Genomic DNA, 13,508 nt, shown 5'->3' on the forward strand with positions numbered 1-13,508 from the left:
TTCTCATCGGCGACTTTATTGCTCACCTGGGTTTCTCTTAAGCACCGACGAGCGGGTAACAGAGGGCACGCGTGTGCGAGCAACAAGAGGGGACACAGGTACAGCAGGAGGTGCTTCTAGCTGTCTCTATCGGCAAGGCCAGGGCCAGGAGGGTCAAGGGGCCACAGCGAAGGAGGCAGGCAGGCTGCTTCCCCCGCAGGAGGCATCCAGACGCTTATTCTGGAAGCCCGATCTAGGGAAAGCCAGAAGGGAAGAAAGCGGAACCCCCCACTTCAGACTGAAAGGTCTGGCTTAAAGCCCACGCCGCCCGAGGCACACCGGGTCACACGGGGTGCCATCAGCAGCAGGCAGGGAGCAAGCGCACCCCAGGAACGGAAGCTTCTGAAGACCCGTGGCGCCCAGCCGCTGCCAGGCCCTGCCCCCAGAGCGTGGCTCCGCCGGCCCGGGGCCCAGGCACGAAAGGCTGCACAGCTCCTGGCGGCTGCTGCTGCGTGGCCCGCGTGGACGCACAGCCGGAACCCCAGGAAAGTTCCCCAGGAAGTCACCATCTGCCTCTCACTGCACCTGCATCTCATCTTCGTCCTTTCAACTCCCTTTCAGAGGAGGAAGCCAGAGGAGGACTCGAAGCCCAGCCCTACACCGCTGGTGGCTGTCACCCAGGGCCCCAGTCAGTCCGACTGCTCTGTCCTATTGCAGGCAGCCTGCACCCTTCCTTCTGCCTGCGGCCACCGGCCCTAACCGCGGTGTCCAGCAGGAGACGAGATGTCCCGAGGAGCGGCAGTCCCCACACCTGCAAGGGCCTGCCCCACACCACACCAGCTTTCCTTCCCACGGAGCGCCAAGTGCCTCTGCAGCCCAGCGGCCACCCTCACCCCAGGGGACAAGCCCCCGCAACGGAGCTGCTGGTCCTGGAGACACCGGTCCTCAACTGCACCTGCCCTAGTCTGTGGGCCCCAGGAGATATCCCTGTGCCGGGCCAAATGGTGGCCCGAAAGACATATGCATGTCCTAATGCACAGAATTTGTGATTACAACCCTATTTGGGAAAAGTCTTTGTGGATATAATGAAGATAAGGACCTCAAAATGACGTTAACCTAGATGATGGAGGTGGGCCCTAAACCCAGTGACTGGTGTTCTTGTAAGGGACAAGAAGAGAAGATGCAGTCAGGAAAAAGAAGAGGCCACGTAACCACAGAGGCAGAGAACGGAGTGACACGTCTACCGGCCCAGAATGCCACGGGCCACCACCCACGGAGGCTGGGAGACAGGCCTGCAGCTGATCTTTCCCTGAGCGCCTCCAAAAGAAACCAACCCTGCTGTCACCCTGATTTTAGCACCATGAGAGAATGAATTCTTGTTGTTCTAAGCCAAGCTGGTCATTTGTCACAGTGGCCACGGGAAATAAATATATCCCCCGAAACTGAAGTGCTAATGCAGAAAACTGCAGGTCAGGACTGAAACACAGCACCCGGGAGTGGGGAGCCTGTCTGCGCCTTTAACGTCTTCCCAAAGTTCAGTCATCTGCGAGGAGACACCCGGGCTCCGGGAACTGGAAAAGGTGCTCCCGCTGCTGCACACGCCAGGCGCCCCCCGGGCCAGTCTCGTCTCCAGAACGGGCTGCCGGCCAGGCTGTCTTCGGCGACACCCCATTCCCAACCAGGGGAGGCCAGGGCATTCTTCCTCCACTTCTGATGTCCTTTGCTGACAACTGCGGGCTTAACGCCCTTGGCTTTGGCAGCCCTTGGCTTTGGCATCCGAGGAAACAGCCAGAAATCTTGCAAAGCAACAGTAAGGGGCCCTCTAGCGTTCAGAACCTGCCAATTGTCACCAAGTGGCTTCCCTTCACAAGGCTGGGGCATTTGGGGCTGGTGTGGGGAGCAGCATCACAAGCTTCTGCAACGTGATGAAAGGCAGCCACCACACAGAGCAGCAACACTCTCTGGGAGGACAAGAGCACGCAGTGGTGGTCGGTCAGAAAAGGAAAGGAAAAGTGCGCATGTGGAAGCACCTCCCTGTCAAACCATGAGCCCGTCACAACAATGGTAAACCCAAAGCAGGGAAGGGAAGGTGCACAGACGTGGCCACGCAAGGATGACCAACTTCAAGCCCAAAACACACTCACACAAAGTTAGAGGAAGAGAAGACAGTGGCAGTTTCTATCATACACAAGAGCCCATCCCACCAGTGACCAAAGAGCTCAAACCCACTGAGGAACAAAAGACTTACAGCCCAACAGAAAAATGGGCAAAACGTACAAATGAGCCATTAAGAGCAGAACTCGAAAAGGTCCTTCAAGCTCCGCAAACACGCTCAGGCTCAATAGAGAGCGCCGTGCACGACAAATGGCAAAAGCCCGCAGGCCGGGCACCCCTCGTGTGGGCAGGGCTCGATGCTCAGCGGTGCTGCTTCTAAGACCCTGACCCAAAGAGACACGTAAGTGACGCCCAAGGATGTTCAGTGCAGCATCGTTTGTGACAGTGAGTGGCGAGGGCCCAAGTGTTCATCCGAAGCTGACTGGTAAAATGGGCCGGCGGTGCAGCCTCCAAATGGAATACCACGCGGCCCACGAGGGTGCTGGGGCCACGGTGTGTGGAAGCGTGGGCGGGAGGCAAGGCTTCTGCCCGTCTTGGCTTGAGAAGTTCTCTGAGAGCCCTGGCCTTGATTCTTGAGTTCCCCAGTGGACGTGGAAACAGAGGGAGCCCCAGGGCAAGCAGTTCAAGCGGACAGAACGAGCGAAAGGAGCAGAGCATCAGGCCTAACCGGGGTTCCACGGGCCCTAAAAGAGGCAAACCAGCAGATGGGGGAGCTGAAGCATAAGGTCCTAGAGCTAGCTCGTGGGGCGCACAGAAGTGGCCTGTTCTGTGTCACCTAGCCCGTAACTCTGGACCGTGCGGCAGGAGAGCTCGCACCGGGCCGTCCTGTGCTGCTTACTGGCAGGCAGCCCTACTCGATGCACTCCATGACGTGTATCTGCAGGGTGTCCATATCAGGGGCCTGATACTGGCACTTGGGGCAGCAGAAGTCCGGCGGCTCCTCGGGGGGGCTTCTCCTCTGGATGGACACGGGCACGTGAAAGGAGGCGTGAACTGGAGAAAGAGAGGAAGCAGCAGAGAGGACTGAGACTTGCTAGGCCTGTCGGGTCGGCCACTGGGGTCACCGCCGCTTGCGTCTTCCCTCTCAGCCCGCCCCGTCCCCAGGAGGGGACTGCACTCGGGACAGTGACTCTGGGGAGGCGAGATGGGCCCTTCTCTGGCACCCTGCCCTCTCCATCCCTTCTCCGACCGCTCACTCACCTGGGGTGACGGGTAAGGGAGCCTGGGAGACCTCCACGTGCCGCTTCCTCAGATCTTCAATCCTTTGAGAAGAGAAACTGTCAGATCAAAAGTATGCACGGAGGGGATCCCTGGGTGGCTCAGCGGTTGGGCGCCTGCCTTCGGCCCAGGGCCTGATCCTGGAGTCCCGGGACAGAGTCCCATGTCGGGCGCCCTGCATGGAGCCTGCTTCTCCCTCTGCCTGTGTCTCTGCCTCTCTCTCTCTCTCTCTCTCTCTCTTATGAATAAATAAATAAAATCTTTAAAAAAAAAAGTATGCACGGAGCCAACGGAAGGATGGGGCAGGACAGGGCAGGAGAGGGAGAGCGGAGAGGGAGGGCCGGCTCAGCCTAACCTGACACGCACGTGGTCACCACCGGGACCCCCGCACCCAGTCCCACCCCCCGTGGGGCGGGCCCTCCGAGGCCCACCTGGCCGACTCCTGACAGCTGGCCTTCAGCCTGCTGTACTCCCTCTGCAGCTGCTCCAGCTGATCCTGCAGGATCTCCTTCTTCTCAGCCAGCTTCTCCCGGGCCTGCCTCTCGGCCTGGAAGTCGGCCTTGTATATATCCGCCTGGCAAAGCCAAGAGAGGGGCACGCCCGCCAGCTGTGGGCCATTCACTGCCTGCTGGGGGATCGGGGACAGCCGGCTCCCACCCTCCCAGAGCCGGGGCACAGAGAGTCACCGCCAAGCGCAGACAGATCAAGGAAGAGCAAGGGGCTCAAAGGGCTTCCGTGAAGCCACCGCAAAATGACACCAGGGACATACCAGGGCCCAGGGCCCAGCAGGCCCAGTCGGCTGACCCGCACACGGGCCACAGAGAAGTGCCCTCACCTGAGCCTTTAGCACCGGGACGGTCTCCATCACGATCTTGTGCTGCTCGGCCTCTTCCTTCAGCTTGTCGATCACTTCCTGTTTGGCCACCAGGGCCTCCTCGGCCTGCTGGAGCTGCTGCTTGAGATCCTCCAGCTGCATTCCCTAGGAACGGGCAAGGGGGAACTGCGGGAGCCCAAACTGGCCCGTGGCAGGCACCAGGCCGCCACCAGGCCGGCTGCTGCTCCAGGTGAGAAGAACCAAAAGGAATCAATGAAAGATGGGCCCTGGCTGGCCAACCCTGGAGTGGTGGAGAGCACAAGACGACAGGGCGTGCACGGCACAGGAAAGGCAGAGGCTACAGGGAACCTTTGACATCATGTGGCACAACTTCCCACCCAGGCCAACACTCCCTTCCCAGAATCCCCAGCCGGACAGCCCACCTCTAACCTTTCAGCGGACAGGGCCATCCTCCCTCCTGAGGCCATCCCCTCCATGCTCAGCTGCTCTCCCATGCTAACAGTCCACCACATGCCGCCACGAAGCTGAGACCTGTGGGTCCTGCCACCCTGCCATCCTACAAAGGTCTGCTGCTCCCCCCCAGATGCCCTCAGCCCCCCATGCACACACGCAGATGCATGCACACACAGACACAACCACACATGCCAGCAAGCCTTCCTCCTGCAGATCGAAAGGCCACAGTTGTGTAACTAACTCTTCCTGGTGTGGTCGGTGTCAGGTGTTACCCTTACAAGCCTTAGAGATGTCCCCTGGGTACATTTGGGTTTGACAGCATCCTTCTTAAAACGCGATCACTTGACATTGCACCCAGTACAGGTCTGATGAAAACCAACCAGAAAAGGGCTCCCAGCACCACTCCCAGTAGTGTGATGAAGTGTCCCACGCCTCACCTTGGCTCTGGGATCTCTGAGCCAGGAGCCAAGCTGGTGGGAAGGACTGGCCACGGAGACAAGCATGTTCCCAGGCCACACAGAGCGCCGCCAGAGGCCCGGCCCAGGGGACCGTAGGCCACACACAGCACAGCCCTAGGATCCCAGTCTCCCACCACCCGCGGCTGAGCTGTCACACTGCGACCTTGACAAAGGTCTAGGACAAGTCAAACATCCCCCCCAAAATCAAATTCTGGCAAGTGTTCAAATAAGAACTTGAGCTCCCATGGCCCTAAATCAGTGGCAGCAGGTCCCAAGCTCTGCTGTTTCTAGGCGGCAGGGAGAGGAAGCGAAGCAAAGTCAGTCCTACAGTCCCCGCGACAGCCCCACCATACTCACTCGGTTTCGCTCGCTGCTCACCATGCTGCTCTTGATGTGGTTGTCATACTCCTGGAAGAGCTGGTGATAGGCCACCTGTAGCTGGGCCAGCTTCCGCCTAAGGAAGAGGAGCCTTTGCTGGAGAAACCACCTTGTCCTGACCCCGCTCCACGGTCCTCCTCCTCATGTCCACAGACCAGAAAGGGGCTTGCTTGCAGGGTGCGTTTGTGCCTTCAAGGCCAGCAGCCCTAAGACAGGCTTTACTAAATGCTTAGTATCCCTTTGTTTAAGGCTAACGTTTTTAAAAATAAGAACCGTCTATAATAAGGTGGAACAGTCCTGGGCTCTTCAAAAAAGTGAACTCTGTGAAAAACACAGAGATGTGGGAGAAGTGTTCTAGATTAATGGAGACTCCAAGGCACACCAACGGATGCAATGCAGGGCCTGGGACCAGATGCTGTTGCCATGTGGGCCCAAAGGGGGCGTCCGGACGTGGACTGAAGAGCACATACCACCGCATCAGAGATGGATCGTGTATGTGTGATGACGGTAAGGGACGGCCCGCAGACGGGCTCGCTGACAGGCAGAAAGCCCCCGATGGCCCTCTGGTCTCTGTCCCCCCGGGGGCAGGAAGCCACTCACTTCTCCTCTGAGGCAGCCTGGCGCTCCATGCGCAGGGCCGCCTCCACGCTCTGGCTCTGCATGCGCAGCTGGTCCACCTGCACGCTGTGCTGCTGCTGCAGCGCCTCCCGCTCGCTCTCCAGCTGCCGGGCCTGCTCGCTGGCAGCCCGGGCCCTGGCACGGGGGAAGGGGGAGGTCACGGGAGGGCCTCGGCAGGAGTGGGGGGCAGGGTGTCGGGGCATTCACAGGATCCCCGCGGCACTGAGGAGGAGCTCGAAGCCCGACGGCCCTGGAAGCTCTGCGGCCTGCAGGCAGAGCGCCGTCACGGGGGCAGGAGTTGCTCAGAACATCCTGCCAACGCACAGCCGATCTGCCGTGAGAAAGGACGTGGCTCTCGGATGTCAGGGGGGCAGGGGGGACACACGGTTACCAGAGATGGGACAACCACAGAGAGCCAGCTTGGGGGCGACTCTTTCCCTCCCAGTCACTGTTCTAGAAGCGGCAAGAAGGCGGCTGACCCACCTCCATGGCTCAGCTGCAGTCCCAAATGCATCCGCCTGCAAGAGGAGCCTCCCCAGCCTGGCTGGGTGACAGCAATGGTGCCACAGCTCGTCTCTTCTCACCAGGCCCTCCATGCTCTAAGCCCTAGCACCCCCTAGCCCCCAATCTCCCATCTCCAGTCTCCTATCTTCTCACAGCTCCCCAGATCTCTAACCATGTCATCCTGCTGGCCCCAGGCCCTGCACGGTCCCCACCCCACCGCAGAGGCGACAGGGGCTGCTAGGGCGGGAGGGGGTGGGGCCTGCTGGGGATCATCGCTGGTCTCGCTGTTTCTCCACACCTGTCCAAACAGATTGAGCACGTTTCCATCTGTGAGCTGACGTGGTCATCACCAGGTGGGCCCGCTGCCTGCCCGGGGCGCGGCGCAAGGGTGAGTGCCATTCCCGCAGGACAGACCCCAGGCTCGGGGGACCTCCGTGTGTCAGAGGCGTGAAGCTCTTCAAAGGGCCACACGGAAGGACCTGAGACACCAGCAGGGCTGTGAGGCCGAGCTGTCCAGCTTACCATCTATATGGCCAGCCACAGGGGATAGGACACAGAAGGACACTGCCTGGGAGCCCACACTTGCTGACGTCTGTGCATGGTCGCTAATGGACCAAAATTGCCCCCAGCGGTTTTTTTTTTTTTTTTAAGATTTTACTTATTTACTCGTGAGCAACACATAGAAGAGGCAGAGACACAGGCAAAGGGAGAAGCAGGCTCCCTGTGGGGAGCCCAATGTGGGACTCGATCCCAGGACCCCGGGATCACGCCCTGGGCCAAAGGGCAGACACTCGACCACTGAGCCACCCGGACGCCCCACCCCAGCGGTTTCTTTCACGTACACAGAAAACAGGCAGAAAGGACACCAAATTGTCCTAAAAACGACACATGGGATTGTAGACACCTGGAGGCCGGGGCGGGGTGGGGGGACACAGGGGCAAACAGCAATGCGACAAGCCCAAGGCGAGCAAGCACAACCTTGTGACACCTTTGCTCACACTCCGATTTCTAGATGGAAGCACGTCCACAAGGTCCCCCCAGCGTGGACGACGGCCAACACCATCCTGCCCCCTCCCCTGGGGGGAAGGCAGCCCTGCCGCACCACGGGGGTCCACCTTTCTCTCTGGAGGGCAGCACCCGGGGCCGTGAGAGCCGAGGAAGCACTGGTGCCTCAGACCCGGGGAGCCGCTTACGGGAACCCCGCCGCGCAGAAAAGAGCAACTGGCCGGCCGCTGGCTTCAGCGGGCCACTTGCGAAGTTGGCCCTCGGGGGGCACCTGGGCGGCGGGCTGCGGGCTGCGGCGAGTCCCCTACGCCAACGTGACCCCCATACCGCAAAGGATGGTCCCTGTGCCCGGACTGCTCGCACGACAGGAGAGTTTGTGCAGCGCCTGCTCTCCCGTGGGAGGCGGGAAACCCTTTCCCGGGATCATTACAGCTGAGCCCTCGCGGACGAGGCCGCCAGACGCCCCTCAGCTGCCTCTCTCTTCTCGGGCACCCCAACGGCAGCCCCGGGGGGCGTTCCCGTCCCACTCACCTGCCCTCCAAAGCCTGCCGCTCCTTGGTGGCGGCCTCCAAACGACTCTGGCTCTCCTGGAGCTCCCCCAGCAGGGACGTCACCTGGGCTTTCACGGAAGCCTTGTCTTCAGCCATCTGCTGCATGAAAAAAAGCCACTTCCTGTCAGTGATGCTTTCTTGCCAGCTGCCACCCACCCCCGACATCCCCGAACCCCAGGGCAGCTGGCAGGTACTAAGACATGTCACCTGAGGGCTTCTGTCCTGCCCCCAACACCACCACCCGTCTCACCACTCACCTCTGGAAGCTTCCCAGGCCCCCACAAGGAACCGTCCCATGACCCCACACTCCCCAAGCCCTCCTCATGCCTGCAGACACAGGGGCGCAGAGCTGCCTCGAGTCCTATGAGGCTGACGAGCAGGCTGTGAAGAGGGAGTCCAGCAGGACGTGGTGCCGAGGGAGGTTAGACCTCATGGGTCTAAACACACGCTCCAGGGGCGTCTGGGTGGCTCAGTGGTCGAGCGTCTGCCTTTGGCTCAGGGCGGGATTCTGGGTCTTGGGATCGAGTCCCAGATCAGGCTCCCTGCAGGGAGCCTGCTTCTCCCTCTGCCTGTGTCTCTGTCTCTCTGTGTCGCTCATGAATAAATACACGCTCCACTCCGCAGGCCAAGGCCACCAGGAGAGAGCCAGCCTGACACCTTCCAGAAGGCCTCTCTAGCAGTGACAAGACTCAAGAGTTGTCCGAACTCCCCGATGCCCGGTCCCCCTCATCCAACCATCCAGACGAGGTCCCTGGCGACCTCCGGCCACTCGGCCCAGATTTGGCGCCCAGCCCTCCATATCCAGAACCCTCGGCAGCAACGGCCACTCCCGGCCCCCGAGCCCCTGCCGCGGCCTCCTGTGCGCGCACACACCATGCCGGCCACTCCCTGCCCTGCGAGCGCAGTCCCAAGGCCCGGGCCCTCGTGCCCCAACGTCCCTGGGTGTGCCCTCGACGCCTACCATCCCCTGCAGGCTGACAGCTTCCAAAATCACACCTCCAGGACAGATTCCTGCCGTGCGCCCCGGCCTAGCTATGCAGCTACCTGCCCCCTGCCTCCACATCTGTGCCTTCAGCAGGCCCGGGGGTGCGGGCCCACCCTGCTCAGAGGCCCTCGCCAGGAGCTGCAGTGACTCCCACCTGGGCTCCCATCCACTCCTGGGTCTTCTATGAAGAATCACAGAGTGGGGAGCTCGAGACACTAACATAGCACGTCCCGGTTTGGGAGGCCAGAAGTCCGAGAGCAAGGTGTGGGCAGGGTTGGTGCCTTCTGAGGGGTTGCGGTGGGGGGACGTCTGTGCCAGGGCTCCGCCAGCCTCCTGGAGGCTGCCAGCAGTCCCTGGCGCTCCTTGGCTCATGGGTGCATCACCCCAACCTCTGCCTCCATCATCATGTGGCTGTCTTCCCTGTGTGTCTTTGTGTCTGTCTCTCCTCCGGTAAGGACAGCAATTGCTGGATTTAGACCCAGGCTAATCCACTACGACCACATCTCAACTTCGTTACCTCTGCAGACTCTCTTTCCAGAACACATTCTGAGGTACGGGGTTTAGGATGTGGACATTTTTTTTTCGTGAGACACCATTTAATCCCGTAATACCCCTGCACACTCTGTAGCCTACAGGAAACCACATCAGGTCTCACGCTATCACAGCAGCCCCCACGGTCCCTGGCACGCTGGAGTCAAAGCCTCACTCCTTCCACTGGCCCTACTAAGCCCACATAACCAGCTCCTACCATGACTCTCCCCACCCACTCTTTAGCCACCTCCACACGGCTTTCAGCCACGTTTGCCTCTTTGGTGTTCCCTGAAAATGACAGGCGTGTCCCCGCCTCAGGACCTTTGCATATGCTTTCCCATCCCCTAAAACATGCTGCCCCCAGATACCCCTCACTGTGTTCTGGTCCTTACTAGAATGCACTTCAGCAAAGGTCTCCCCACTGACTAGTGCAAATACCACCCAGCACCTGGCCTGTCACATCAATGTCTCCACTTGGATATTTAGCAGTGCTCTCAAGACTGCATGCCCGGGACGCCTGGGTGGCTCAGTGGTTCAGCGTCTACCTTGGGCTCAAGGCATGATCCCAGAGTCCTGGGATCGAGTCCTGCATCGGGCTCCCTGCAGGGAGCCTGCTTCTCTGCCTATGTCTCTGCCTCTCTCTGTGTGTCTCTCAAAAATAATATTTTTTTAAAAAAACTGCAAGCCTGGCAGCCCCCAAAAAGCCAGTTCCACTCACAGCCCTCCTTGTCAGCTGAGAGCAAATCCATCGTCCAGCTACCAGGAGAAAAACCTCGGAGTCCCTCCTGACTCCTCTCTGTATCTCACAGCTCACATCTAACGCATCAGGAAATCCTGTCAAAATATACTGATGGCACAATATGGTGTATCCATTTGATGACGCTAAATGATTAATGTTAACTGTTTAAGGTGAGATAGCGGTTTTGCAGTTAGTCTTTTTTAAATCCCTTCTTAGAGATGTACGCTGAAATTTTCACAGATGAAATCATGGTGTCTAGAACTTGCTTCAAATTAAAGGGGGAAAAAATTAAAGGGGGAATTCCTAGATATTTACCTGATAATGAAAACACATGTCCACACGCAAATATTCATAGCATTACTGGGGGCGCCTGGCTGACTCAGTGGGAGAGGTAGGAGAATCCTGAGCTCGGGGTCATGAGTTTGAGCCCCACACTGGGTGTAGAGATTACTTAAATAAAAAAAACTTAAAAAAAGAAATAGAGAGGCCCGATTGGTTAAGAGTCTGCCTCTGGCTCAGGTCATGATCCCGGGTCCTGAGATCCAGCCCCGAGTCAGGCTCCCTGCTCAGTGGGGAGTCCGCTTCTCCCTCTCCCTCTGCCCTCTGCTCATGCACCCATGCTCGGTCACTCTCTAACAAGCATAATCTTGCAACAGCTAAAGAAAATTACCCAAATGTCCACGAACTGGTGAATAGCTAAACAAAACGTGGCCTCTCCATACACTGGACCAGGACGCCACCATAAAAGGGAAGGACGTACTCCTACAGGCTACAACATGGATGAACCTCGAAGATATTTACGCTGAATGAAAGAGGCCAGATGCGAGGGGCACGTACTGTATGATTCCACTGGTACGAAATGTCCAGAATAAGAAGCCCGCAGACAGAAAGCAGAGTGGAGAGTGCCAGGGGCTGAGGGAAAGGGCGCAGAGTGCCTGCTAATGAGGATGCACTTTCTTTGGTGGGGGCAGGGGTGGATGTTTTGGAACTAGGGAGTGGCAATGGTTATACAAGTCTATGAATATACTAAAAAGCCCCCGGATTCTATACTTTAAAAGAGTGAATTCTGAGGCACCTGGATGGCTTAGTCAGTGAAGTGTCTTCCTTGCTCAGGTCATGGCCCCAGGGTCCTGAGACCGAGCCCCACGTCCGGCTCCCTGCTCGGCCGGGAGCCTGCTTCTTCTCCCCCTGCTCCTGCCCCTGCTTGTGCCCTCTCACTCTCTCAAATAAATTAAATCTTTTTTTTTAATTTTTTTTTTATTTTTATTTATGATAGTCACACAGAGAGAGAGAGAGAGGCAGAGACATAGGCAGAGGGAGAAGCAGGCTCCATGCACCGGGAGCCCGACATGGGATTCGATCCTGGGTCTCCAGGATTGCGCCCTGGGCCAAAGGCAGGCACTAAACCGCTGCGCCACCCAGGGATCCCTTTAAAAAATAAATAAATAAAAGGGTTATTTTATGGTGTGTGAATTCTATCTCAGTAAACCTTTTTTTTTTTTTTTTCAAATCTCCAGGGGATCCCTGGGTGGCTCCGCGGTTTAGCGCCTGCCTTTGGCCCAGGGCACGATCCTGGAGTCCCGGGATCACGTCCCACGTCGGGCTCCCGGCATGGAGCCTGCCTCTCCCTCTGCCTGTGTCTCTGCCTCTCTCTCTATGTCTATCATAAATAAATAAAATCTTTAAAAAAATAAAATAAACTCCAACCTATGGTTCTACTGGCTTCCAAGTGATGGGCACTTGCTTGGTGCCTGGGTTGTTGTGCCAGTCAACATGGAAGAGCTTCTCTTAGAGGTGCACCTGGGGTGAGGCTGCTGAGTCTGCAACCTGAAGACAAAATGCTCAACAGTTTTTCAAAGTAGTGGCGCCAACTGCCACTGCCACCAGCAACATGAAGCCAGGTCCCCTCCAATAGCCGCTACTGCCAGGCGTGTCAGCCAAGAAAGAGCACTGCGGCAGCGGTCCTGATCCCTGCTCTGCTCTGAAACCAGCATCCCATCCCGGGCCGCACGGACAGATGCCCTGAAGGCATTTAGCAGAGAGCACGGAGTCCACCTGTTCAAGGCTGGGATGGGCCGAATGGTGGCCCCCAAAAGATATGTCCAGGTCCTAACCCCCAGTACCATAGATGGGACCTGATCTGGAGACAGGGGCTTTGCAGATGCAGTCAGGTCACGACCAGTCATGCTGGAAGAGGCGGGGGTGGGAGATACAGTGACTGTGGAGAATTACAAAAGAAATCCGCACAAAAGACTTGGATTCCTTCCAAACCCCTGCGCTCGGTGACCTGACCACGCTTGAACACGGTTTCTAGCAGCCAAAGGCTGCCATCCTGGGAGACCCAGCCCCCCACAGGCATGTCTACCTGGCAAAGTTCAACGATGCCAAATCTGACCGGTTCAGCCACCACTGGACACAGGGGCCCGCCCCTTCCCCAGAGCATTTGCTAAGAGGGCTCCCAACTCGAACCCTTCTCTGCGCCTTTGAAACGTCTATGCACCTCCTACAACCCAGGAGGGTCTTTCTCAAGGACCTGTGAAGCCCTCCTTTGAGCTGGACTCCCCATGAAGGACAGAGCCTCAGAAGCCCAGGCCCCATGCCAGAGGGAACCCTAACTTCCATAGCCAGCTCGCCTCCGCATTGACGCTGACCTGACCGACCCTCTGCGAGTTTTCGCTTCAGCACCTGCTCCCTCCTCCTCCTCCTCCCCCTCCTCCCCCTCTCCTCCTTGAGAATACACGTATGTCAACATGGAGCTCAGCTCTTTCCCCTGCTGTCAGTAATTACCAAATAAGACCTTTTCTCACCACGGTAACTATGTCCAGCTGTATTTCTCTTCAACGCTGGCGTCTCTGTAAAAGGAGAGACGCACGGAGAGGGACACGCAGGGAGAAGGCGCTGGGATGACTGACGCGGAGGTGGAGCGATGTATCTACAAGCCAGAGGAGGCCAAAGACGGCAGGCAGAGCCCAGGCTGGGAGCATTCTTTTACTCAGGAACAGGTTCTCCCTGGGGGCATCCAGAATGTACCAACCCTGCCTGTATCTTGCTCTTGGACCTCTGGCCTCCAGAACTGGGAAATAATATGTTTCTGTTTCTCAAAGCCACCCAGTTTGTGATCCTTTGTTATGGCAACCCC

General features: G+C 58.1%; 1 protein-coding gene across 7 annotated transcripts in view; it reads right to left on the reverse strand.

Moving 5' to 3' along the window:
- IKBKG (inhibitor of nuclear factor kappa B kinase regulatory subunit gamma) overlaps positions 1-13,508 on the reverse strand; it is a 21,662-nt gene continuing 8,154 nt past the window's right edge. For 2 of the 7 annotated variants that reach the window (XM_077887965.1, XM_077887958.1), the window contains exons 4-10: positions 8,095-8,213; positions 6,037-6,189; positions 5,416-5,512; positions 4,148-4,291; positions 3,744-3,886; positions 3,295-3,356; positions 1-3,087 (exon numbers count right to left, since the gene is read on the reverse strand). In XM_077887965.1, coding sequence (XP_077744091.1) covers positions 2,945-3,087; positions 3,295-3,356; positions 3,744-3,886; positions 4,148-4,291; positions 5,416-5,512; positions 6,037-6,189; positions 8,095-8,213 — 861 coding nt within the window. In that variant the 3' untranslated portion in view covers positions 1-2,944. The remainder of the gene's footprint in view (positions 3,088-3,294; positions 3,357-3,743; positions 3,887-4,147; positions 4,292-5,415; positions 5,513-6,036; positions 6,190-8,094; positions 8,214-13,508) is intronic. The other 5 variants (XM_077887963.1, XM_077887959.1, XM_077887964.1 and 2 more) reach the window with 5 other exon arrangements.

The sequence above is a fragment of the Canis aureus genome, chromosome X, assembly GCF_053574225.1.
Source record: "Canis aureus isolate CA01 chromosome X, VMU_Caureus_v.1.0, whole genome shotgun sequence".
NCBI lineage: Eukaryota > Metazoa > Chordata > Mammalia > Carnivora > Canidae > Canis > Canis aureus.